At 49.2% G+C, this 23,801-nt stretch overlaps 1 protein-coding gene across 1 annotated transcript; it reads left to right on the forward strand.

The window, feature by feature from the left end:
- Window positions 1–13,362: 13,362 nt before the first annotated feature.
- On the forward strand, window positions 13,363–17,099 carry Tff1 (trefoil factor 1). The gene is made up of 3 exons (XM_032889147.1): window positions 13,363–13,454; window positions 15,679–15,831; window positions 16,894–17,099. Exons 1-3 carry the CDS (start codon window positions 13,379–13,381, stop codon window positions 16,908–16,910), a joined length of 246 nt encoding a protein of 81 aa, XP_032745038.1. The 5' UTR covers window positions 13,363–13,378; the 3' UTR covers window positions 16,911–17,099.
- The last annotated feature ends 6,702 nt before the right edge of the window (window positions 17,100–23,801 follow it).

Genomic DNA, 23,801 nt, shown 5'->3' on the forward strand with positions numbered 1-23,801 from the left:
AGATGTCGCAAGCTCAGAGAAGTCAAGCCAATCATTTGCAGCCTCTCCCACTTCAGGCAGAGAACAGTCAGGCGGGACCTACTATGGCCTCCTAGTCCCTCTCACTTTTCCTTGCAGCCAGAGGCAATCAAGGGCTCCCCATGCATTGACCCAAGGTGATCTTAAGCTACAAACTCACCCTCCTATCCAGAGCCTTCTCGCTCCATTCCTAACACTCAGATTAGGCCACTGGTGTGGTGTGAGCCAAGCCCCTTCCTCCCGAAATCTCTAAGAGTCAGAAACTCCAAATCCCGACGCTGAAGGCTCTCTCTTTTCAGAACCCTGCCCGTTGCCACAACTGTCTTAGTAAGGCTCCTACCTACAAACCCGTTATGTCTCCCTTTATATCTGTAACCATTACAAAGTAAAATAGGGGTCATTTGAACACAACCATTGCTCTACCAAGATTCCACCCGATAAATGAAGCAGCTATCAGCTGACTGGTGGGTGGGTAGCGCGTTCAGTGTGGAGACACTGGACAAACCCATGACTTATGTCCTGAGGGGAGAGAGGAAAGGCATGAGATTCCCCCCCCCCCAGTATCCAAAACAGTAACTAAAGGCTCAACCAGTAGCGTGTTTCTGGAATTTTCCATTTACTATCTTTGGACCGTACACAGTTGATTTCTTTTTTTTTTTTTTTTTTTTTTTTTTTTTTCCGGAGCTGGGGCCCAAACCCGGGGCCTTGCGCTTCCTAGGAAAGCGCTCTACCCCTGAGCTAAATCCCCAACCCCCCATACAGTTGACTTCTTGTAACGAAACTTTGAGAGGAGAAGCCTTCCATGGTGGCTGAGGATGTACGCCTTTCTGCGTGGCTTTGCCAAACTCTGACACTACTGACAGTTTCCGTGTGATAGCGAGGAGCTTTCCTAAGTAACCATCCCACTTGAGAGAGCCGGACTGAGGTTGGAGAAGGAAGATTCGAGCCTGCTAGGACCTCACCCTTCCCTGTTCACAGTTGTTCTGATGCTTGCAGACTGTCTTGGATAAGACAGAGAGCAGCGGGGCTAATCAGCACAGACTGGGTGCCTGGTCTAACCCCTGCACACTTCGATAGACTTACCTCTGTGTTGTGCTTGGCTGTGACAACCCGGCTGCTCCTTGGGGTTCTTGTCAGAGCCTTCTTTTGCCCCTCTCCAGGCCTGCTTCCCCTCTTCAGGTCCGTTTCCCCTCCCCTTTCCTGCTTCCCTTCCCTTAGCCTCCCTACATGCCCCAGTCCATCCTGTCACAAGGCTGGCTTCATCTTCCTACTCCTCTACAAGCCTTAGGTCCCTTCCCTTTCTTTTTTTTTTCTTTTTTTTTTTTTTTTGTTTTTTTTTTCGGGGCTGGGGGCCGAACCCCGGGCCTTGCGCTTCCTTGGCAAGCGCTCTACCACTGAGCTAAATCCCCAACCCAGGTCCCTTCCCTTTCACCTGGTACTCAAAATTCTAAAGAAGAGACCAGCCTCAAAGATCAATATGCTCACTGCTAAATTGTATTTTGTTAGGATTATAGAATCTAAGACATCTATGTACAATATAAAGCATGAACTACCTTTCCATAGTCTTTACCAAGAGGCGTGGGCACTTCTGTGAAGTTTGGTTTGCAACCAAGCACCATGTCCTTCAGAAGGGAGTGCAGGAGCTCCTCTCGGGAGCTTGGACTCCACTGCAGGGCTCAGGCCAGAGGGAAAGGGTACTAGAAGTTAAGACTACATCCAAGATGTTCGCAGCCTTTTTGCTTCCCTCCTCCCTGTAAACATCAGTTGCATCTCTGGACGCTCCAAAGCAGAGCTCTAGGGAGAGCCTTCTCCATCCACCAAGGTGCTGGTCCTCGAATAAACCTGATTGCATCCCATAAGCTCTCATCTCCCAAATGTTGGCTTTCGAGTTGGAGATGACTAGGTGTTATTTTCTGTAACACCGAGAAATAAGACTGGCGTGTGGTCCCTCTTCTGTGAGGAGGGGTCTAGGGTGTCTGAAAGGACTCACTTTCTCAAGACCACATGCTGGCCCAGCACTGTACGGACTAAGAATGGCTCCTCTTAGCCTGTACCAGTGGGAACGAAAGCGAGGTGGGACCAGACCCTTTGGCACTTTGTTACCCATTCAGAGCCATCAGAGACACCTGTGGTCTGAGGTCCTGGCTAGTTTCTCCCTCTAGGGCAATGTTAGGTCTTCCCAGAGAGAGCTGAGGGCTCAAGACAGAGGTCAGCAGGGTAGCCATGTTCTTCTCTTTCCAGCTGTTGATGTTAAGCGTCGTTCTCTGTTTCTCTCTCCCCTATTCCCCTAAGACAAGGTCTCTCACTGAATCTGCAGTTTGCTGTTTGCTGACCAGAAAGTCCTAGCTGCCCTCCCCAGCACTGGAGGAACAGTTGTGTGTGTCCATGTTCAACGTTGCTGTTCATTTTAAACACGGGATCTGGGGATTTAGGCCCCCATGTTTGCACGACAGGCATTCTGACCCACTAAGCCATCTGCCAAGCCCCTGTGGCTTAAACCTTAATCGGCACCATTACAAGGATGTCTCACTGTGTCCCATCCTTACCCACATGCTGTACGATGAAGCTTTAGTAGGCTTGCTGCAGGCACGGGTCACAGCCTACGTCCACGCAGGGCCCATAGAGAGCTCAGCAGGCAGAGGCGTGGTCCATCTATCCGGAAGTCCCTTCCTCTAGAGGGGCTGGTTCCTGGTTTAGCTACCTCCTCTGTGTGCTTAGAGAGACTAGATTGTCCCTGAAGTTCACAGATGTCCTCTGGGTTAGTTACTTCTCTTTTGCTGTGACAAAAATGCCATGGCCAAGTGAGAGTTTGCCTTGGATCACGGTTCCGGAGGGATAAGAGTCCATCGTGCAAGAAAGGCATGGTGGGAAACAGCAGGCATGGCAGCTAGAGCAGAAACTGAGCACTGACATCTTTGAAAGCAAGGACAAGCGGAGAGAGGAAACTTCCAAGGACATTTGATCTCAAAGCCTGTCCTCAATGACCTATCTCCTCCAGCAAGATTGTACCATTCAGAATAATGTCACCTGAATAACGCCACCACTGGGGACCAAGGGCTCAAATGCCCGAGACTATGATGGGCATCTCATTCAAACCACTACACTCCTTCTTTCTTTATGGCCTTCATAAGATATGCATGCATGCGTATAAATTGGCAGGTGTGTGTTTGTTTGTATATGAGTGTACACACGGACAATAATCCTTCTTGGCAATGTCATCATTTGTGTGAGAGCCCGTTTGTCACTCTAGACTGAAGGCTTGTTGGGAATGAAGCTGGTCCATGGATGCCTGTGTCCCTGGCACTGAGCCTGGGATCTACACAACGCTCACACGTTCTGGCTGGATGAGCAAACAATGGCTGTAAGAACAAGCCACCACCACAGACCACCTGAAGACAGTTCATAGAGTATGATCACAGAGGAGGAGCGATTGTTTACAACTCAGTTATCACAGAAAGGAAGGTACAGGACAGGGCAGGTGACCCCCATCTCTTCTCCCAACCCAGTCCCTCTGCCTTCTTTCTCCTCCTCTGATAGAATCACAGGCAAGCTAGGGTCCCATCTCAGGGGCGGGACCTGGATTCTTGGCTTTTTCCACTTGGTTTCTTGTCTTTTTCCTTCCTCTCCTTTGCACCTTGGTGCTAATGGAGGCTCCCTCACAAGAGCTGAACTTGTGTCTTTTATGTGCATTTTGTCATCTCCCTTCTACCAAGTGTCACTAGGGAAGGATGCAGCCTCTGGGCCTACTACCGTCCCTCTCCTTGCTCTCACGAGCACCAGGAGTATCCTAGAAGGCATGGTCAGTGTCCAGGAGCTACTCTTTTGGTGGATCTGAGTCCAGTTCTTAGTACGTGTGCTGGGATGCTCACAACCGTCTAACTCCAGATCCAGGATGATCTGATGCCACTGGTCTGCATGGACACCTGCCCTGGCATGCACATAGACACTCAAATATGCCTTCATTAATAAAATCAGTCTTCAAAACATTTAAGGTTGATTTCTTCATTTCCTTGTTCTTGCGATGATAAAATATCCCAGCAGAAAGATCTGAAGCCAGAAAAAGGGGTTTGTTCCATCCGATAATTCTAGGCTACAGTCCATTATTGTTGGGAAGATCAGAAGACAGAAACTGGAAGCAGCTAGTCACAACACGTAATCAAGGGCAGGGATATGCTTACTTATGCTCAGTCCCATCTCTGTACTTACACAGTTCAGGATCAGCTACCTAGGGGATGGTCCCGCCCATAGTGGGCAGATCTTCCCACCTCAACACAATCCAAACAAACACAGGTATAACCACGTGATCTAGACACTCTCCCACTGATTCCAGATTATGTTAGGTTGATGATGCTAAGTTGAGTGGTGAGGTCTAGTTGCTGGAGTTTCTCATCAGTTCTCAAGTCCACGGTGAAAAGCTGGAGAGCATGTCACTTAGTTTGAGGTCCTGCATGATTTTAGTCTTGGAAGACTGCCTGTGCTTATCTTAAAAGTTTGCTTTTTTAAAAAATATGTAGTTCTATGAAATATATTGTGCTCTTTTTTTTTTTTGAGGTGTGAGGTGTAACTGAAACACCTGCCCCACTGCACCCCCCAATTCCCCCAGGGCCACAGCCCACACTCCCCTTGCTCCACCAGCAATGTCTCCTCTAGCGGATATCTATTCCTTTGTCCCGAGCATATGTGTGAGGTCTGTTCTGAGTCCTCAGCTGTTCCTTATTGACCCACGAGTCTGCCCATCCACTACTGCTGCACTGGCCCCAGTACAGACCCCACCAACAGCAGCCAACCTAACCATCAAGACCTCTTCCCATGCCTTCTATTTTTAAGATTGTTTTGGCTCTTCTGTGGCCAGCATCTCTCCAAGTAGATCCCAAAATAAGCTTATTCATGGCTACCCAAACCCCACAGGAACTGAATCCATCTGGGGAGAGCTGATGTCTCTCCTGTCCAGAGCCTTGGTTTTTTGTTTGTTTTGTTATTGTTTTGTTATTTTTGTTTCGCAGCAGGTCTTGTCTATAGTTCATGTTTTTCTTTTTGTGTCTTGAATGTTTCTGCACATTCTCTGGCACTGTGTAGAAGAGCAGTTTAGTTGGCTTTTGTGACCTGGCTAAACTCTCATCTTTAGCTCTTTTTAGATTTCGTGGAATTTGATCTTATTTTTGGTTCTAGAGATCAAACCCAGGACCTCGAGGGCACATACTAATTATGTGGTACTCTACGCTGGAGCTGTACCCTTACCTCCTGGAGACCTTATATGGGTGTGGTCATGACATCTGCGGACGAATGTATTTATTCTCGTGTGTATATTTCTTTTACTTACATAACTACTGTCTCTACCACTATACTGCATAGGTATAAGCACCCCCTGTTTATTCTCAATCTTAGGATGAAAGCATCCAGTCTTTTGCCAGTAAATATGACATCACAGCAGACATTTTGTGGATGCTCTTTCTCAAGGTGAGGTCATTGGCTTCCATAGCTACGATCTAGGAGATTTTTAAAGTCAAGTTAAAGTTAGTTGGTTTTCCTACTTAAGTCAATATGGTCATTTTTAGAGTTATAGCAACCTTGCATAAATTAGAAGAAATCCTAATTGACTTCACATATAGTTTTTTAAATATACATTGTTGACTTAGGTTCCTTTTATTGAAGAGGTTTGTGTCTAAGTTTATGACTGTCGCTGTTCTGTTGCTTTACTTGTGTGTGTTGGTTTTGTCTGGCCTAGGTGGGTAATTGGATGAAAATGATCTCATAAACGAGTTAACAAGTATTCACCATTCTCTTGTTTCCCAGAGAAATCGTGTGAAATTAGTGTTAATTTTCAAAAACTGGACCTAGACATCCAACTAGGAATTTAAATTTTCTGAGGATCACAGGGAGCAAATTTTTATCTTAATTGAATTTGGCAGTTTGTAATTTTTGAAGAATTGGTCTGTGCCTTTTTTGATGACTATATCATGAGCAAAACAAGTCTTTTATTTTTTCTGATCCCTTTGATGGCTGTTGGGTCTGTAGTAATGTCTGTTGCTATGTTTGTGGTATTATTGTTGGTGTCTTATCTTTAAATATTGTCAGTTTTAATATAGGCTTCTCAATATTATTGATCTATTGTTATTGTTGTTGTTATTATTATATATTTTTTTAAAGATAGAGTCTCATTTTATAGCTCTGGCTGTCCTGGAACTCACTCTGTAGATCAGATTGGCCTCAAAGTAACAGAGATCTGGCTGCCACTGCCTTCCAAGTGCTAGGATTAGAGGTCTGCACTACCATGCCTGGCCCTATTGATCATTTATCAGTATATCAGTTTGTTATTGGTTGCTACTGTCCTCCTTTCTAGTGTACATTAATGCTGTCACATGATCTCACGCCTGCTTCAGCTAAGCCCTACAACTTCTAAAATGAATTGTTTTCATTTTCATTTAGTTCTGTGGGTTTTTTTAAAAGTTCCTTTGGAAACACCCTTTTTACTTCATAGGTTGTTTAGAAATGGAGTGCTTAGTTTCCACCTGTTTAAAGCCCCCTCCTCCTCCGGTTCTTTGGTGGTAATTTCTGATTTGATCCCACTACAGTCTGGGCTATTTGACTTATTTTTATTTTGTCAATGTGTGTTTTGTGGTCTCATCTCTGTAGGGTCTGTCTTGGGAGAGCTGATTTTAGCTGAGGTCGTTTGGAGTGTCTTATGCAGACCAGTTAGATTCCACTGGGCAGTCAGACCTTCTATTTTTCTGATGATCCCCTACCCAGTCATTTTGCTGCTATCAGTTGCTGGTTGGAGCCCAAAGTCCTCAGTGTAATATACGTCCATTTCCCCTGCTCTATTTGGTGTAATCAAGCCCCTCCTAACACCAACTTTAGTGTAGATTGTAGAAGGAACAGCCAAGTCTCTGGAGGTCTGGCCTCAGAAACTAACTCTCTTCCTCTCACGATTTTGGAAATTTCTCTTTTCATGATTCTCACTTCGTAGAAAAATAGAAAAAGACCAAATGTGTCATAGAAAGCTACAGAGGAACCCTCCAAACCTCCCATTAGAACACATCACAACCACAGTGTCCTCTTTGGGACACACTCATGCATGGTCAGGCTGGACCAGCTCTGACGCCCCAGAGACGACGCCTCCTTCTTAAAAGCTCATGGTCAGGACTTACATCCGTTTGGGGGCTTTGATTCGTGTCTTGCTTGTCTGGATGATGGCTGGTGATATGGGAGGCAGAGGAGCATGGGGGAAGAGGACAAGGCTTGCGATTTAGAGGTCTCCATGTTACCACTGATAGGCACAGATATCTTCGGTCCCCTCATTGGCCAGTGTGGAGTGAGGCTCTAGGATTGATGGGGTGGAGCAAGGAGGACTCACTGGGCGGGAATGGGTGGCTCCATTCCACAGCACCCATTATCTGCATGACAGGTCCATGTTTGACTTCAGGGAAGGTGTGCGGAAATGGTTTCAGTGCAAGCACATCAGTGGGGTGTGGGCCCCAAGGAGCCCCTACAAAGTCAAACACTAGCCCCATATCTTACCCTCTGACTCACCTGCCAGGAGAGGAGGGCGACTTCTCCCACTTTGATCTGGGGAGAGCAAAACTATTGAATGGCGCTTGTTGAATACCACCTTTTCAATGATGGAAGTTAAGTCTTCTCTCGCAGGGGTTAATTGGGACGCAGAACCCAGAGCGGTCCACGGACCCTGCCTTCTTATACCGGTCATGCTTAACGCCTCAGCTCGGTCTTTTCCTTTTCTCTCAGGTTGTTTAAAACTTCGGGGCCCAGTTCCTTTGGAGGGAACAGTGTGGTATAATTCTTCATGTATGATGATGGTCTTTAACGATCTGCAAGTGATGGCTCCAACACAGGAGGATGCGAACTCGCGATGCCCACACGGCGAGGCCCGCGTCACCTGTAGTCCACATCTGCTCTCAGGAGACCTGGCTCAGCCTGTGCTTCTGAGGGTCTGGGTCTGCTCAGAACTAGTACTCATGGCCTCAGACGGACCTCCTGTCTTTCTTCGCCAGCCTCCAGACTGCCCTGGTTCCTGTAGCTGTCCCAACGAAGTCTGAGGATGTGTCTGCGCCCCGGTTTCTTGTTTTATATGGAAACATCACACCTACCCTGTCTCCACACGAACGCCATCATCTGCAAAGACCCATTTCCAAATGAGGGCGCAGCGTCAGCTGCCGGAGGTCGAGGCTTTAGTACAGTGCAGGAGAGACACCTGAGAATGGCCTCACAGCCTTGCTCCAGGGCCCTTTATTGTATTTGGGGAACTCTGGATCCAAATCAGCTCCAATGGGAGGCTCAAGACCTCTGAAAGCTGCTGTAGGTCCCTTACTAAGACATCTCCTTTTTTTTTTCTTCTGGAGCTGAGGACTGAAACCAGGGTCTTGCGCTTGCTAGGCAAGTGCTCTACCACTGAGCTAAATCCCCAACCCAAGACATCTCCTCTTTATATATAAATCTTAGTTTGTTAATTAATTTTAAAGTTCAGAAGTAAAAACCATATAATTTATGATATATAATACAATCCTTTGAAACATGTGTGTACAGTTAGACCTGGTGGCGCTTGAGAGGGTGAGTCGGAAGGATCACAAGTTCAAGGCCAGGGTATGCTACAAGTGTAGACCCTGCTGGGTGGGGGTCTCTGCAAACACCAGGGCCGGCAGAGTAATGACTGGTCAGTGTAGGGCAAGAAGAAAATCCAGTTCAACGAGGCTTAGTTAGCTGGCGTTGTTTCAAACTTTTAGAGTCTCACCCCCAGGGAGTTTATTTTTGACGTATTTAAGCACAGTACTATTTTGGAAAAAAGTTTCCCTGTGACAATAGTCACAAGAACGCTTACGGGATGAGCACATCAAAACTCTTTGCAAAGTACAAGTCTTCCGCAAATCTCCTTTGACCTCCTCCATAAGAATGGGTTCCATTGATTGAGAAACAATGTTCAAAATAAAATTGTAGGGGTTGGGGATTTAGCTCAGTGGTAGAGCGCTTGCCTAGCAAGTGCAAGGCCCTGGGTTTGGTCTCCAGCTCCGAAAAAAAGGAAAGAAAAATAAAATAAAATAAAATAAAATTGTAGGGAAGATCTTGAATGGGGGCGTAATTTGGGTGAGGCCCAGGGGGGAATCAGGTGAGGCTGGGGGGGGGGATTCAGGTAAGTCCTGGGGGGGGATTCAGGTGAGGTTTGGGATGTGGGGATTCGGGTGAGGCCTGGGGCCGGGGGGTGGAGGGGATTCGGGTGAGGCCTGACCCTACAGATAACACGGATCGCCAGGTTATTAACTATACCTATTCCCCGCTTTCCAAGTGGAAATGGGTATACATCCCTTCAGTTAAACAGACAAGCCTGGGTGCTTAGCATTCTTGGGTTTCCCGAGCATTTATCTGTGGGGCACAAGGACCTTGCGCCCTCTACACTGCTGCCTCGAAAAATTAGAAAACAAAATGTGTACCTCATGAGCCAGGTAAGCCCTACTGTTCATCCACACATTAGTCTATTTACTTTGAATTGTGTTCGTGTGTGTGTGTGTGTGTGTGTGTGTGTGCTCATGCACATGTGTCACGGTGCCTGTGTAGCTCAAAGGACAGCTTGCAGGAGCCAGTTCTCTCCTTCCACCAGGTGGGTTCAGGAGCTGGAACTTAGGTCGTCACGTCAGGTTTGGTGACTGGCACCTTTACCCACTGAGACCATCCCACTGCGCCAAGCCAAGTTGATAAACCTAGGAATCGCATTGAGTCTTTTAAAACACTAGTCACGGTACTGCCCCAAAGAGCTCTCAAACTTAATTTCCTCTCGCTCTGAGCAACATGACCTCCATTCCATATGCTCTCCTGGCCATCCAAACCACCATCCCACGCTCTGCTCCCTGAGTTCAGCCTTTTCACCGTTTCACAGATAAGCCAGGCGGTGCAGGGTCCGTGCGTCTGCATCCACGGAGTCCTTTCACGGAGCGCGATGACGAGATCGTTTCAGGGTGTGGTTGTCTGGAGACCTTCCTAGAGGAAGGGCGCTCCACCTCTGGCAGGGGTGGCAAGGTTTCTGGGGGTGTGCGAATCCTAGTTCGCACTCACTCTGACACCCCCGCCTGTGGCTCTGAGTCTCACCTCCTCCTCACTTCAGCGCGCGCAGCATGCAGTGCCCCATTCGCATACTGACTTCCTTTCCCTTTGGACACGTACCCCATAGTGGGTACCTGGGTCACAAGCTTCTAGGGGCTTGAGTGTCCATGATGTTTATATAGTGGAGACAGTGGTTTGCATCTCCACCTGACTACTCTCCATTTTTTTTCAAGTAGGAAAACGCAACCCCAGAGCTGGCGAGATACTGCACAGGTTCCCTGACCCCGGGTGGTACGTCAGTCAGCCCTGCATTCTCCCCTGGGTCCCACCGCCATGTTAAAAGCCTGGTTGTTGTTGGGTTGTTTTTTTTTTTTTTTTTTTTTTTTGATTTTGTCCATCCTTTTTATCTTGGGTTTTTTCCTCCATCTTTATTAAATTGGGCATTTCTTATTTACATTTCAATTGTTATTCCCTTTCCCGGTTTCCAGGCCTACATTCCCCTAGCCCCTCCCCCTCCCCTTCTGTAAGGGTGTTCCCCTCCCCATCCTCCCCCATTACCGCCCTCCCCACAACAATCCCGTTCACTGGGGGTTCAGTTTTGGCAGGACCAAGGGCTTCCCCTTCCACTGGTGCTCTTACTAGGCTATTCATTGCTACCTATGCGGTTGGAGCCCGGGGTCAGTCCATGTACAGTCTTTGGGTTAGTGGCTTAGTCCCTGGAGGCTCTGGTTTTTATTTATCAGGTCCACTGTTGTCTTCCATTGGAAGTCACGGAGCTGACTGTGCTCTGGACAAACGGAACCCTAACCTGCTGTCCCTGCAAGATCAGCTTCAGCCACTCCAGTGTCTACCTCAAGGGGGATCCAGATGCTTAGGGATCCCCACTAGCTGTTCTCAAAAGAAGCCAGACTTGAAAAAAAAACAAAACAAAAAATGACCCAAGTCTCTATGCAGGGGGTGGTTCAGCAGGTATCCCCCAGATCCACCCCAGCGAATGGCGCTGGCTCTCGCCGGCCTTCTTCAGCAAATCACAGCCAGGCAGAAGCATGGAGGGCTTCTATGTCCTTCCCATGTTTCCATTCCCTCCTTCCTCTGGGAGGCAGTGTGCTGAGGCTGCACCCTTCCCTTCCGTCTGTGTTTGCATGCCTTTGGTCTGGGTGCTGTTCTAGAGTGGGGGCAGTATCTGACATGTTTGAGTATCTGATCTTACACGGACTCTCTTCATTTGACTGTGTTCCAAAGATGTCTCCTTGTGGTCTGTTCCTCCCTGTCTAGGCAAGGGACTCAATACGTTCTGCGTGCGGAGTAAGCGATATTATACACGAGTGAGATTTCTGTATACTTCAAGCTTTCCCCCTTTCTTTTGTTAAGGAGCACCTAGGAGCCTCTTCTCCCTCTCTCCCTCTTCCTAGCACAAGCAGCTAGCAGAGCCCTTCTTGCTTCCCCATGTGTGGGGATGTTTATCTGGGGTCTACATAAACCACAAGCCAGTTGAACCAGTGGGCTGTGCTCCCAAGCCCCACCTCCTATTTCTCCTGTCACACAGTTTCCACCCTGCTTTCTAAGCCCTCTCACGGTGAACCAAGAAGCCTCGCATCCCTTGCGCGTGATGAACTCAGCCCTCTCTCAGAAGCCCCCCCACTTCTGCCCCCCAGGCCCTCTCCTATGATCCTGCTTAAGCAGGAATCGAGGGGAAAAGAGGGTGGGTGATTCTTGTGCTCTGATCCATGTTCTCCCCTCCAGGGCCTCTGGGGTTTACTTAAGTAAGGCTCTCTTCCAGACTGGCATGCAGGATGCTTAATCTATCACCAAAGGAAAAGCACTTCTGCTGTGATTCGTTCATTCATTCATTCATTTATTTATTTTCATGCATTCATTCTTTTCATTCATTCATTTTCATTCATTCATCATTTTCATTCATTCATTCATTTTCATTCATTCATTTTCATTCATTCATTTGTTCATTCATTTGTTCGTTCATTCATTCATTTTCATTCATTCATTCATTCATTCATTCATTCATTCATGTGTTCATAGCTACTGTTGACGCCCATTGAAGCTGTGGTCTTAGAGCTGGGCCGCTCCCAGAATAAAACAAAGTTTCTGCTCTCACGAACCTTCCAGTCCAGATGAGGGTTATAAACAATGAGCAGAGATACAGAATGGCTGCGTAGATCACCAGATCAATAACGAAGGCAGAGGTGGAGGGTGAGTCAGAGCCCTGGGTGTAGGCATCCTCTAGGAGACTATGACCCAGGAGGCAGAATGCCTTTTGGGGACATTGAGGCAGAGGCTGGAGGACAGGGAGCAGCAGGTGCCAGGCAGGGCGAGCCTGCTGTGTCTGTTTTCCACTTAGCTCTTATGCACGATTGGTTTTCCTTCCTTTCTCCCTTTCCCATTCTTTTCTTTTCTTTTTTTTCCAGAACTGAGGACCGAACCCAGGGCCTAGCAAGCGCTCTACCACTGAGCTAAATCCCCAACCCCTTTCCCTTTCTTTCTAAAAGGCCCCCACTGCAAATAGGGTAATAGTCTATGGCACCCAGAACATGTCTGGTCTCATCTCGAATAGAAAAATAAAGAAGGAATCACTTAGGTAGGCTGGTCAAGATGCATGTGCGGACCTTGATGAGGACTCTGAGCTCTTGCAGGTTTTCAGGGCCCCAAGTTGTCAGTGGGGCAGACTCCCATTGAGTATGTCTCCTCAGTAAGGGACGGAAGAGAGCCTTGGTCACACAGGCATGTGTCAGGATGGAGCAGATGCTGGAAAGATACATCTGACAGATTCATCCCAGCAGAGGAGAGGAACGCACCATCAGGGGACCCATTATTTTCCCTGTTATCTTGTCGAGCCACGCACTTCCCGCCACCAGGTGACCCAGATCCTCCAAGTAGATGACGTCACGCATGTGCCCACTTTGGAAGGACAGGGCCAGCAGATGGGGGGTCACCAGCTTTGGATCACGTGTTGAACATTGTTGATGCAACCTGCCCTTTCTGTGGCCTCTTGGTATGAATCATCTTTGAGCAAACATCGTTAACCCAGCCTGGAGGGTTTTACTAATACCACTCGGCACCAGATCAAGGTCATGTCAGGGGAGATACCCACGCTACCCGTGTATCTTACAAGAGGGACTAGCCTTCCATATCAGCACACTCTCAGTCCGTGACTGCACCCCAGAAACACCTTGCAATCTTACTCAGCGTGGACCCCTCCTTTGGCAAATGCTCTCACGCTCTAATCAAATAGACCTGTGGTATAAAGTCAAGAACTCGGAAGCTCATCCATCACTCGTGGTCTTCCCTGGAAGCTGCCATGGAGCACAAGGTGATCTGTGTCCTCGCCATGGTCCTCATGCTGGCTCTCAGCAGCCTTGCCCAGAACCAGGAAGGTAAGACAAACCCTCTTGTTTCCTGCTGGCCACGGCTGACAGACACTGGTCCCCAGAGGCTATTGTGACCTGGTGCTTACTTCCAAATTTTCTCTATGCAGACAGTAGGCTGGGCCCTTGAAGGCCATTGCCCTGTTTATAAGAACACAAGAACTTGGATGGCTGGAGCAGCAGGCGGGGCCCTAGGACTTCTGAGGGACAGGGAGAATGAAGCTTCTACATCTGGGCTCTATCTTCCCTTGTTGATGCAAATGCTACACTGATCTTAGAGCCTCATCTGCAGATGTGACATCCAGCCATCCTCTCCCTGGCAGGCAGCCCTGCCCAAGTACTTGAGCTGGGACTGGGCCTTCAAGAGATGTCTCTAGATCCTGGGTCCTTGGATCCTTAGGGTGCGCCCAGTTCTGGGAACCAAACCCCTTCTGGAGCCCTATGTTATCTGCCTAGCCATCATCCCTCCTTGGGGTGGAGGGTCTTGTGACCTATGACCTTGTCTCAGCTGCCTCGTGGGCATCAACAAAAGGCTCGAGGCAGTGGCTGTGCGTGAGCTGTGCTCTTCCCGGCTGTGAAGAGCTTGGCTCTCAGATACAGTGTTGAGGAAGCAGGAACAGGGACGTGTCCAAGCTAAGGTGCATCAGAGAAGCTAATACCTTCCAGCATCTTCAAGGCCCCTTGAGTGGGAGGAGGTAGTGGGGGGGGGAGCAGGGAGGTTGGAGGAACCATGTACCTGCCTAGGCCCCTCCGCTCCAGCCTGTGACAGAGGACATGAGCCAGTCTGGGAAGCTGATGGAGAAATGAATGGTTTTGGAATCGAAGGGGAAGGGAAAGGGGTACATCCACCAGCTGCTCTGTGCTCTCTCCAGTCTCTCCTTATCCCCCAGTCCCTGCCACCATGCAGCCTCTCTTGCTTTCCTCTGCCCCATTCCCTGGAACGGGGCTCAACCCTTGTTTCTGGGTCACATGGTGTCTTTGACCTTTTTTCCATACAGCTTTATCTGTAAATAGATAGACATATCCTACAGAATGCCCTGAAGGGAACTTGCTTTCAAGAATTTCCTCAAGTGACCAGCAATGAACAGGCAGGACAGAGATCTTTTTTTTTTTTTTTTCTTTTCTTTTTTTTTTTTTGAGCTGGGGACCAACCCAGGGCCTTGCGCTTGCTAGGCAAGTGCTCTACCACTGAGCTAAATCCCCAACCCCAGGACAGAGATCTTTTAAGTCCTGCTTGGAAACGGAGTCGGAGGCCACAGGACGGCAGAAACATCCCTTCCTCTCTTGGCTGCTGATTCTCCATGGCTTAAAGGGCTCCTTATGACCCCTGACTGTCCCGTGTTGTGGCCAGTGGTCACCTTAGCTTTCTAATGGAGTCACAGCTTAGAGGCCAGCACCCCCTCCGAGGCCACCAGCAAGCGGATGACAGACAGGTCCTGATCTTATCTTGAAAGATAAGATTCCATTCTTCAATAACATTTTAGGTGATCCTCATGTCAGGAAAGAGCTCTGGGGGCAGCCCCTGATCAACCCCCGCCCAGGCCTCTGACCCTGATACGTTCTTGGGACACCATTGTAAAGGCTCAGCCTCCTCTAAAGGGAGCTCTTTTCTCCCCTCAGTCTTGAAGTCCTCAGCCCGTCTCCAGGGCTCCTGCCAGCCGCAAGCATAAGTTCCACACAGTGGGATGATTGTACCACGCGTGGCTCATGTCCCTCATGGGTCTGTTAGCCTCTGAGTTCAGGTGCAAGGGGTGGAGAGTCAAGCCTGAAAAGTCTGACAAGGGGTCCCCTTTGACTTGGCTGTCTGTCATATCTGAAACAAAAACACAACCTCTGGGAATGCTCATCAGCTTCCTGGAAGAAAAGGAAGAGGGCTGCAAGACCTCTGTTTTCGCCTCCGTTTCTTGTCGCTTGGCACAGTGTCCTTGGCTTTTGCCACGTCAGTACCTCCACCATATGCACTGCTCAGTAAGTAGTTATTTATTAGGCCAGTTTACTGACCAAGTGCGGAAACTAAGGAGCAAACAGTTCATCACCCAGCAGAGGCAGCTGTGGAAGCCCGAGCCCTTCAACTGCCCCAGTGTCTTTGCATCTACAAACGAGGACTGTATCCCCCTGCGTATTCAAACCTGGCTCCCAGCGGGCGGTGTCCTGTTCCCTCAGAGATGGAAGCAGTGTGACAACCTCAGGAACCTAGCCCATGACTCACTTCTGCCTTTTGTCCTCACTTTAGAAGCATGTGCCGTGATGCCCCGGGACAGAAAAAATTGTGGCTTCCCCGGTGTCACCGCCCAGCAGTGCAAGGAAAAGGGTTGCTGTTTCGATGACAGTATCCGGGGGATCCCATGGTGCTTCCAACCTCTGGTCATTGAGAGCCAGCAAGAAGGTACGGTCATCTGTCAGCGTCGTCGGGGAGGAGGAGTTAGTAGAAAGACCCACATGAGACTGTGGGGCCAGTCGGTATCACTGGTTGGTGGTCCCTGGATGCCTGCGACATAGCTAAATCTGGGTCTGGGGGTGAAAGGTCAGTGCTGAGAGACTGGCCAGGAAGGGGCTCCTTTTTACTTGGCTATTTGTCCGAATCCAGTCATGGGGATGCTCACTGGAGCAGTGAGGGGTTGGCAAGGGAAGCCACTCTCTGCGTGCGTGTGTGTAAGTGTATGCATGTATGCAGATGCGTGTGCACACGTGTATGCATGTGTGAGAGGGCCAGATGTCAACATCATGTCCCATTACTCGGGAGCCACCCACCTTCCTTTCTGGGTCATTCACTGGGATGAGTAGATAGGGGCTCTCCCGTCTTCATCTCCACAGTACAACTTCTTGGGTGGAGCCAGAGATTGAACTCAGGTCCCCAAAGCTTGCAAGGCAGGTACTTGGCCCACGGAGCCATTTCCCCAGTCCCGAGAGTCTGTGCTTTGCAGAGAATTTTCCCATTGCTACTTTGAGCCAAAGCTTTCTGCGATTGCTTAAAGAGCAAGACAATGCTTATTCTCACGAGTACCCTTGTACGAAACACTGAGAGGCCACCAAGGAGCCAATTCCTATGCAATCGCACTAGGGTCTTTATTTAAGTTCATGCTCAGGCCGGCCGCCATCATGGATGCAGCGGGATGGGAGGGTGAAGCCCCGAGCCCAGTTTCAAGCAAGTATTTATAGAGGAAAGCAAACGAGCAAAGGGGTTTCCAGCCTGGCACACATCTCATGGGGGAATTTGTTGCCCTTTCAAATGATTAGCTCGTGCTGGGAGCCAAACCATAAACTTAACTTCTGCTTCCCTCTCGATCAGCACTGGTTGTCAGGGAGTGACCTGGAAACCAGTGCTAGGTTCAGGCCTGTTGGTTAACGTGAGTTCAACCTTAGGTCAGGTTCTCTCAGACGGAGCCTGGACCCAAGATGGAGTCTGTCTGGTCTCTCACTAGCCCTTTGTCTGTTTTTCTCTCTTTAGAAGAATGTCCCTTCTAAGGTCCATCCGAGAGAACTGGTTACATCAAGACTCGGCACCCCCTCCCCCAAACCTGGACCCTGGAGCCACCTGGCCCACCTGCTTCATACACACCTGTTCGGTGGCTGGATCTGGCCTGGTGACACAGTTCAACCTCTCGGACTTTTAATCCTCAAATTCGGCCTGATTATTAAAAGATATGAATGCTATTCTGTGTTCTTCGTTCCTTTAAAAAAAAAAAATACAAACCACCTTCTTTTCTCTGATGATCCAAGGGCAGTGTTTTGGTCACTGACTCCTTGTCATGGATCAACCCTTAAATGGAGCTGAGGGTGGGCTCGGGGCTTCACCCTCCCATCCTGCTGCTCCAGGAGGAGGTGGCAGTGGGTAGCTGGGGGGGTGGTATGTCCTATAGCCGATGCTGTTCTGCTGGCTGTCACTGGTGCTGAGAGCAAGGGCAGAGGTCTCAGAGTCATGCCGGGGAGCCTCATAGGCTAAAAGCTGTGGTACCAACTGTCCTCAGACATCCGGGGAGGACGGACGGACCAAGAGCTGAGACCCATCTTCCAATGATGCTAGAGCTGTTGTCTGCAGGAGGACCATTAAAGACACAATGATGAAAGGCAGAAAAAAAAAAAAGAGATTCATTTAGTGTGGCCACACTGGGAAGGGAACAAGGAGGTCCAGTGGCCTTCCATTCCTGCTCCGCCTCTGGGGTCCTGACTCGGAGTTTAAGCTTAAACATAGGGCAAGGAGTATGCACAGCTAAGCGATCTGGTCAAACAAGGTTCTATCCACCACCCAGGCTCGGCTCCAGTCTCCCGGGTAAGGTGGTCTGTAAATCTCTTCCACAGAGACAAGTTCCTCCCTTTGCTGGGACCGTGCTTCTACCTTTCCTTCCCCAATATGAGGACCCTGGGGACTTGTAATTTCCTGGGGGTGTATGTTTCAATCTGATAACCGAATGAAAGGATATGGGTGCTCCTTTGCAATAGCCTCACTCCCTCCAGGACAGCCCTACCAATGCCTTAACTGCCCCTAACAGAAACCAGCTTAGGATTCGAGCCCAGAGTCACACACGTCTGAATGAGTTAATCATAAAAAGAGGGTATGGGAGGTCACGCATTAAACCTGGCCGTGGCAAACGAATGAACTGGAAAAATAGAATAAAAGCCAAGGATGCAGAGGTTCAAGGTCTCCTCTTTACCTTAGTTCTAATGCAGCCCAAGTAAAGGGACCATAGGGCCGTCTGGAGCTGCCGTCCACACAGCCAGCTTGGTATGACCACAGTAGATGGGGAGTATCATTCAGATGGGAATCACAGTGGGAATCACAGATGCTATCGCTCTAAGAGCTTTCAAAGGGTGAGGAAAGGGGCCTCTTGGGGTCAGCCAGCCCCGTGCCAGGGCTGGGTGTCTGGATCCCTCTTGCCATATGACTGCTAGGTGCTTATGTGCATGGTTCTCAGCAGGAAGAAAGGAGGCTTGGACCCTTGGGTCCCTCTCTTTTTGTATTAGTCAAATGAGTTGAAGAGAAATGAGAGCACCCAGGAGCTAATCCCCCATAAAGGGAAGCACCTGGGACAGAAGGAGCCTCTCCTCCCATAACAAGTGTACACACATGTCCCTCGGTGTCCCTGGGAGACAGGCTGTAGGAACTTCCAAGGATGACAAAGTCTGTGACCTCAATACCCTCTGTGTGAAGGGGTGTGGTAACCTGCACAGAACCAACATTGTCCTACTACATGGTTGAAACTCAAAATACCAGCAACAGTGGAAGCACAGATCTAAACAGCGGTGTCACCACATCGTTTAAGAAACGAAGGCAAGAAAATGGGTCTGTGCATACTCAGAAGCAGAGCTCATGGATCCTGGCACTCGACGGCCCCTGTGCTCTGCAATTTCGTACTCTGTGCCATGCCCATGTGCTGCAAGGGTCAGAGGGATACCCCTTGCCTCTCCAGTAGGTCTGGAGGCTATTTAATCATACGGTCTACTTTATTTATCTCATGGCCTTAAGAAAATACCCAAGAAAAAGCCACCGAAGGAAGGAGATGCTTGTTTCGGCTTGCAGTTTCTGGGGACACAGTTCATCCCTGTGGGGAAAGCACAGTGCTGAGGGGGTCACATTGCAGCTACAGTCAGGAAGCAGCGAGAGCTGTGTGTGGCCGCCCACCCTGCTTTCTTCTTTTCATTCAGTCTAGGACTAGCCTGGAGAGTTAGTTTTGGTTTTATTGCTGCTAAGAACCACTGCGTTACGTGGGACAGCATTTAAGTGGGGCTGGCTTACAGTTTCAGAGGTTCAGCCCATTACCATCATGGCAGGAAGTAGGGCCGCACATAGGCTGACATGGTCCTGAGAAGGAGCCAAGAGTTCTACATCTTGATCTGAAAGCTGCCAGGAGAAGGCAGACCCTTCTGCACTTGGGCCCTAGGAACCCTCAAAGCCTGCCTGCAACGGTGACACACTTCCTCCAACAAAGCCACACTTCCTCCAACAAGGACAAACCTCCTCCAACAAGGCCACACTTCCTAGTAGTGCCACTTCCCATGGGCCAAGCATATTCACACCACCATGATAGGTCTTCCCCACATCAGTTAACCTAATCTAGAAACTTCTTCATGGCCCTACCCCGAGATTTGTTTCCGTGACGATTCTAAATCCCGTCAAGTTAACCATTACTTTTCTTTGTCGTTGTTGCTGCATGCATAAGGCAATTGACAGAAGGAAAAGTGTATACTTTTACTTATACTTCCAAAGGCCATCATAGCAGAGAGGCATAGGTACAAGCTGCAGGCATGGTGTCAGGAGCTCCCACGGTGCAAGGAAAAAACAGAGCAAACTGGAAGTGGTATTAAGACTTTTAATTTCAACTGACGCACTTCATTCAGCAAGGCTGCACCCACATCCTAAGCCTCCCCAAACAAGAAGACTCCTACAAGAAACCAAGAGTTCAAATACCCCAAAGGGGGGGATATTCTCATTCAACCCACCACAGCTCCTGCCGTTGGTGAGAGGCAAACTGTGTTTGGTAGGATCCCATACGCCTCAGGTTGGGAATCTATATTGCTTCCTCAGGCCACAGTCTTGGGACAAAGACCTGAGGGTCTACATCCTGCCCCTATGTCCCACGTTTTGCTGAGCCACACATGAAGTGACAGGCCCAGTGTCCTCTGGGATCTGGCTAGCAGGAAGGCCTCGTGCTATCTTCTCCTAGCAATTCCTCAGTGGCTAGAAGGGGGTGTCCCATGGCATCTTGCAGCTGGTCTGTTCCTGGTACTCGCCTCCCATGCCTCCCCCTTTCTTCCTCACAGAGCTGTCGCTCATGGAGAATGAGGGAACGTACTCCCTTCCCAAACCCTTCCAGCTAGAGGTGGTCCTCATCCAAGGGGGCTTCTGCAGGAAGGCTATGGGGAGGGAACTTAGGAATCTTTCTTCTGGTTGAAGGAACAATGAGTGTCCTCTGGCTTCCTGGACAGCCCTCCAAGGTTGGCCTGTGGCTGCGATATGTTGCAGGCAGCCATTGTCTGATAAGAAGAGCCCAGAGCTAGGGCCCAGATAGATACCCCTGAGCTGCTGACTCGACCGCTCCATCCCCCACTCTCAGACTTTGTGTTAAGTAAAGTCAATGTTTCTAGAGCGTAAAGCACGGCATGCTGGGATTTTTACGGGAACTCAGCACACTCTGAAGGACTGTGTCTTCCTTTGGCAAGGGCACTCCCTGAGACGAGCAGATTTGGCCAGTCACATGGCCAGCGTACCTGGCAGATCAAGGGGACTAAAGACAGATGGGAATTCTTTTGTTTGGTCTTGATTTTGGGGACAGGGTTTCTCCATGTAGCCCTGACTGGCTCCGTAGACCAGGCTGGATTTGAACTCAGAGATCTACCTGCCTCTGCCTCCCGAGTGCTGGGATGGGAACGGCAGGTGCCACCGCCACCAGGCCAGCGCATCCCTTTGCTTGCTACGTTCAATCAGCTGAAGAGTCTGATTTGGTAGTACAGATGTGTGGTGAGCGGGGTGAACATTCAGGGGTTCCTTCCAGATTGTTAAGCCCGTGCAGAAAAGGAAGCTGAAACTAACTTAAGACCCATCGCACCTCCAAAGGGCAATCGCACTGCAAGCTGAGTAGCCAAGGGCCTTGGATGCGACTCCTTAGGATACTACACGCTCCATACAGACCCTCATCTGCTCAGCTGTGATGCACTGGCTTTGTCCTGCTTTACCTGATCTGCCTGCTGTGGGCGTCAGTAGTAAAAGTGGTACCTTCCTTCCATGACTGACGAGAGGTTCTTCACTCCCAAGAAACAGTGCTTGGATTTTGCTTTTGAACTTCCCATCCCACTTACAAGCAGCATTCACTGACGCCATTAATGCCTCGCCACAGGCCAGTATCCCGTCTGAGGGAGGGATGAATATATGCTGGACAGCTTTTGGATTTTAGTGCAAGCCACGAGTAATATAAATGCTTCCCCCCCCCTTTTTCTAAATGATTTTATTTGTGTGTACGTACACCCTGGATAGTTTTTTAAATTTAGTGCAAGCCGCGAACAATACACTTTTTTTCTAAATTATGCATGCAATATGAACACTTTTGCTTCTCTTTCTAAATGGTGTGTGTGTGACTTGCGAGTGTGACTCGCGCGTGTTACTTGTGTATAGGGGCCTGAGGAGGCAGCTAGAGTTAACAGGCAGTTATGCACTCACTCCTATGGATCCTAGGGATTGGATTTGGATCTTCTGCAAGAGCAGCAGCTCCCTTTATGACCTACCTGGCTTTCCAGCCCCAGCTGAACTTTCCTTAACACATATGGACCCCTAGGGTGCTTTGTGCCTATGCTCGTTACCGTACAAACACACACATTGATGCTATTTTAAAATTCCATCTCTGCAAAATTGCTCTTTGGGCTCATTGTCTTGTCGGAGGGGTATAAATCAGCTCTCCTCACGTTGTTGATGTAACTTCCATCCTGCTGGGACCACTGCTGTACTGTCTGCTTAATTAAAGCACACTGTCCCACCTCCCATACATTTAAAAGAAAATCCATGACTTTCAAACACTGTGAATCATCATATTGAGTTTCCGAAGGTGGAGCTCCTCTGGCTGGCATATTCAGGGACGCACCCCTGAGTGCAGAGAGGTATGGCTGTGTACACAGGCCACCTCCTCAGGGATGCCGATTTTGAACAGCAGTTAGTACCACGGGGCGCTGTTTAAGCTATTAACGGTGAAAGTTAATAGTGTGTTGTGCAATCGCCACGTCACCCGGTCATTAATCTCTGCAGTCGGATCGATCCTGGGGCCCACCCATCCTTTGTGGACAGAGCTCTGCCCTGTACTCGTGGCCCCTCAGCTTTTTTGGCTCCTGCTCCAATCAAGGCTTATGATTCAGAACCAGGGAGTTAGCTTGCCATCAATCAGCATGTGCAGAAATCGCAGACTTTAAAAACCAAGACCAGGGGTTGGGGATTTAGCTCAGTGGTAGAGTGCTTGCCTAGGAAGCGCAAGGCCCTGGGTTCGATCCCCAGCTCCAAAAAAAAAACCAAAAAAAAAAAAAAAAACCAAGACCAACACCATCAACGGGGGCTGGTCAAACGAGCCCCGTGGCGGAATGAGCCCAGACTTAGACATTTGCTCTTAATCAAAGGCCAAGAACCTGTCAGGTCTTCTTGACATCTTTGTTAGCACAATTGCATGTGGGAGACTGCTTACGGCACGGGGAAAAGTTTTGCGATTAAATTGCATTGGAAACAGCCACACAGTGAAGGAGAAGGAGACACTGGTCCTGGATGCAGGCAGCTTGTAGGGACGGGGCTTGGGCTTCAGCTTGTGGATCTGGGGCGTGGAGGACAAACTCAACCCACAATAACCCAGCCTGGTGGTTCAAACCTGCAATCACAGCTAGTCGGGAGGCTGAGGCAGGGGGATCGTGAGTTCAAGGCTGTCCTAGGAAACTTAGTGACTTGCAGCCCTTGGACCCTGTTCAATGTTCAATGCACATGGATCACCAAAAGTTGTCTGTTATTTGAGACTGGTTAAATCTCCTAGAACTGGGGTTGGGGATTTAGCTCAGTGGGAGGGCGCTTGCCTAGGAAGGGCAAGGCCCTGGGTTCAGCCCCCAGCTCCGAAAAAAAAAAACCAAAAACCAAAAAAAAAAAAAATCTCCTAGAACTGAAGATGCTTCCGGTGTAGAGAGCGGGCACCCAGAGGCGAGCGACTCCCCTGAGATGTTCCTTGTGGTTGGCATGGGAATTGATCATCTCAAGCTGTGCTATATGACAAGGAGAGGGGAGGAGTCACCGAGACAAAAATGATGGAAAGGGGCAGGCCTAATGGTCCAGGTCAGTAGTCACTGTTATTCTGGAAGTCAAGGCAGGGGGATCATGAGCCCAAGTCCTGCATGGGCTAGAGAGTGAGTTCAAGGACAAACCAAGCAATTTGTTGAGAGCTTGGCTCAAAATAAAACATAAAATGTAGGCCAGGGGTATGAGCAGTGGTAGCCTGCTTGCCTAGTACATGGATGGCCTTAGATTCAATCCCAGCACCAAGGAGTGGAAGACAGAAGAGGGAAGGAGGGGAGGAGGGAAGCATGGGAGAGGGAAGGAGGGAAGAAGGAAGAGAAGGAGAAAGAGGGGGAAAATGGAAAGGGCCAGAGTTCTGCCTTGCCTGTGGCAACCTTACACCTGGGAGCCACTGAGGTGGTGTTAGGGCCACGTGTACTCCACCTAACAGGCAGAGTAGAAATCCAGTGCTCTGTGGGTCCTGGTGATGACCAGGCATCCTTACCCTCAAGGCAGAAGTGAGTTGAGAGCAGGGCTCATGTTCCAACTTGGGCCCCTAACTTAAGTCTCCACTCTGGCACATAAGACCATAACCCTGGGGCAGGGAAGGACTCTGAGTATCTCATAGC

The sequence above is a fragment of the Rattus rattus genome, chromosome 18, assembly GCF_011064425.1.
Source record: "Rattus rattus isolate New Zealand chromosome 18, Rrattus_CSIRO_v1, whole genome shotgun sequence".
Taxonomy (NCBI): Eukaryota; Metazoa; Chordata; class Mammalia; order Rodentia; family Muridae; genus Rattus; species Rattus rattus.

Bases quoted from the DNA above. Each gene is read 5' to 3' on its own strand.
- Tff1 (XM_032889147.1), top strand. From the start codon at position 13,379: ATGGAGCACAAGGTGATCTGTGTCCTCGCCATGGTCCTCATGCTGGCT. The intron at 13,455-15,678 runs GTAAGACAAACC...TCCTCACTTTAG, and splicing joins CCTTGCCCAGAACCAGGAAG to AAGCATGTGCCGTGATGCCC.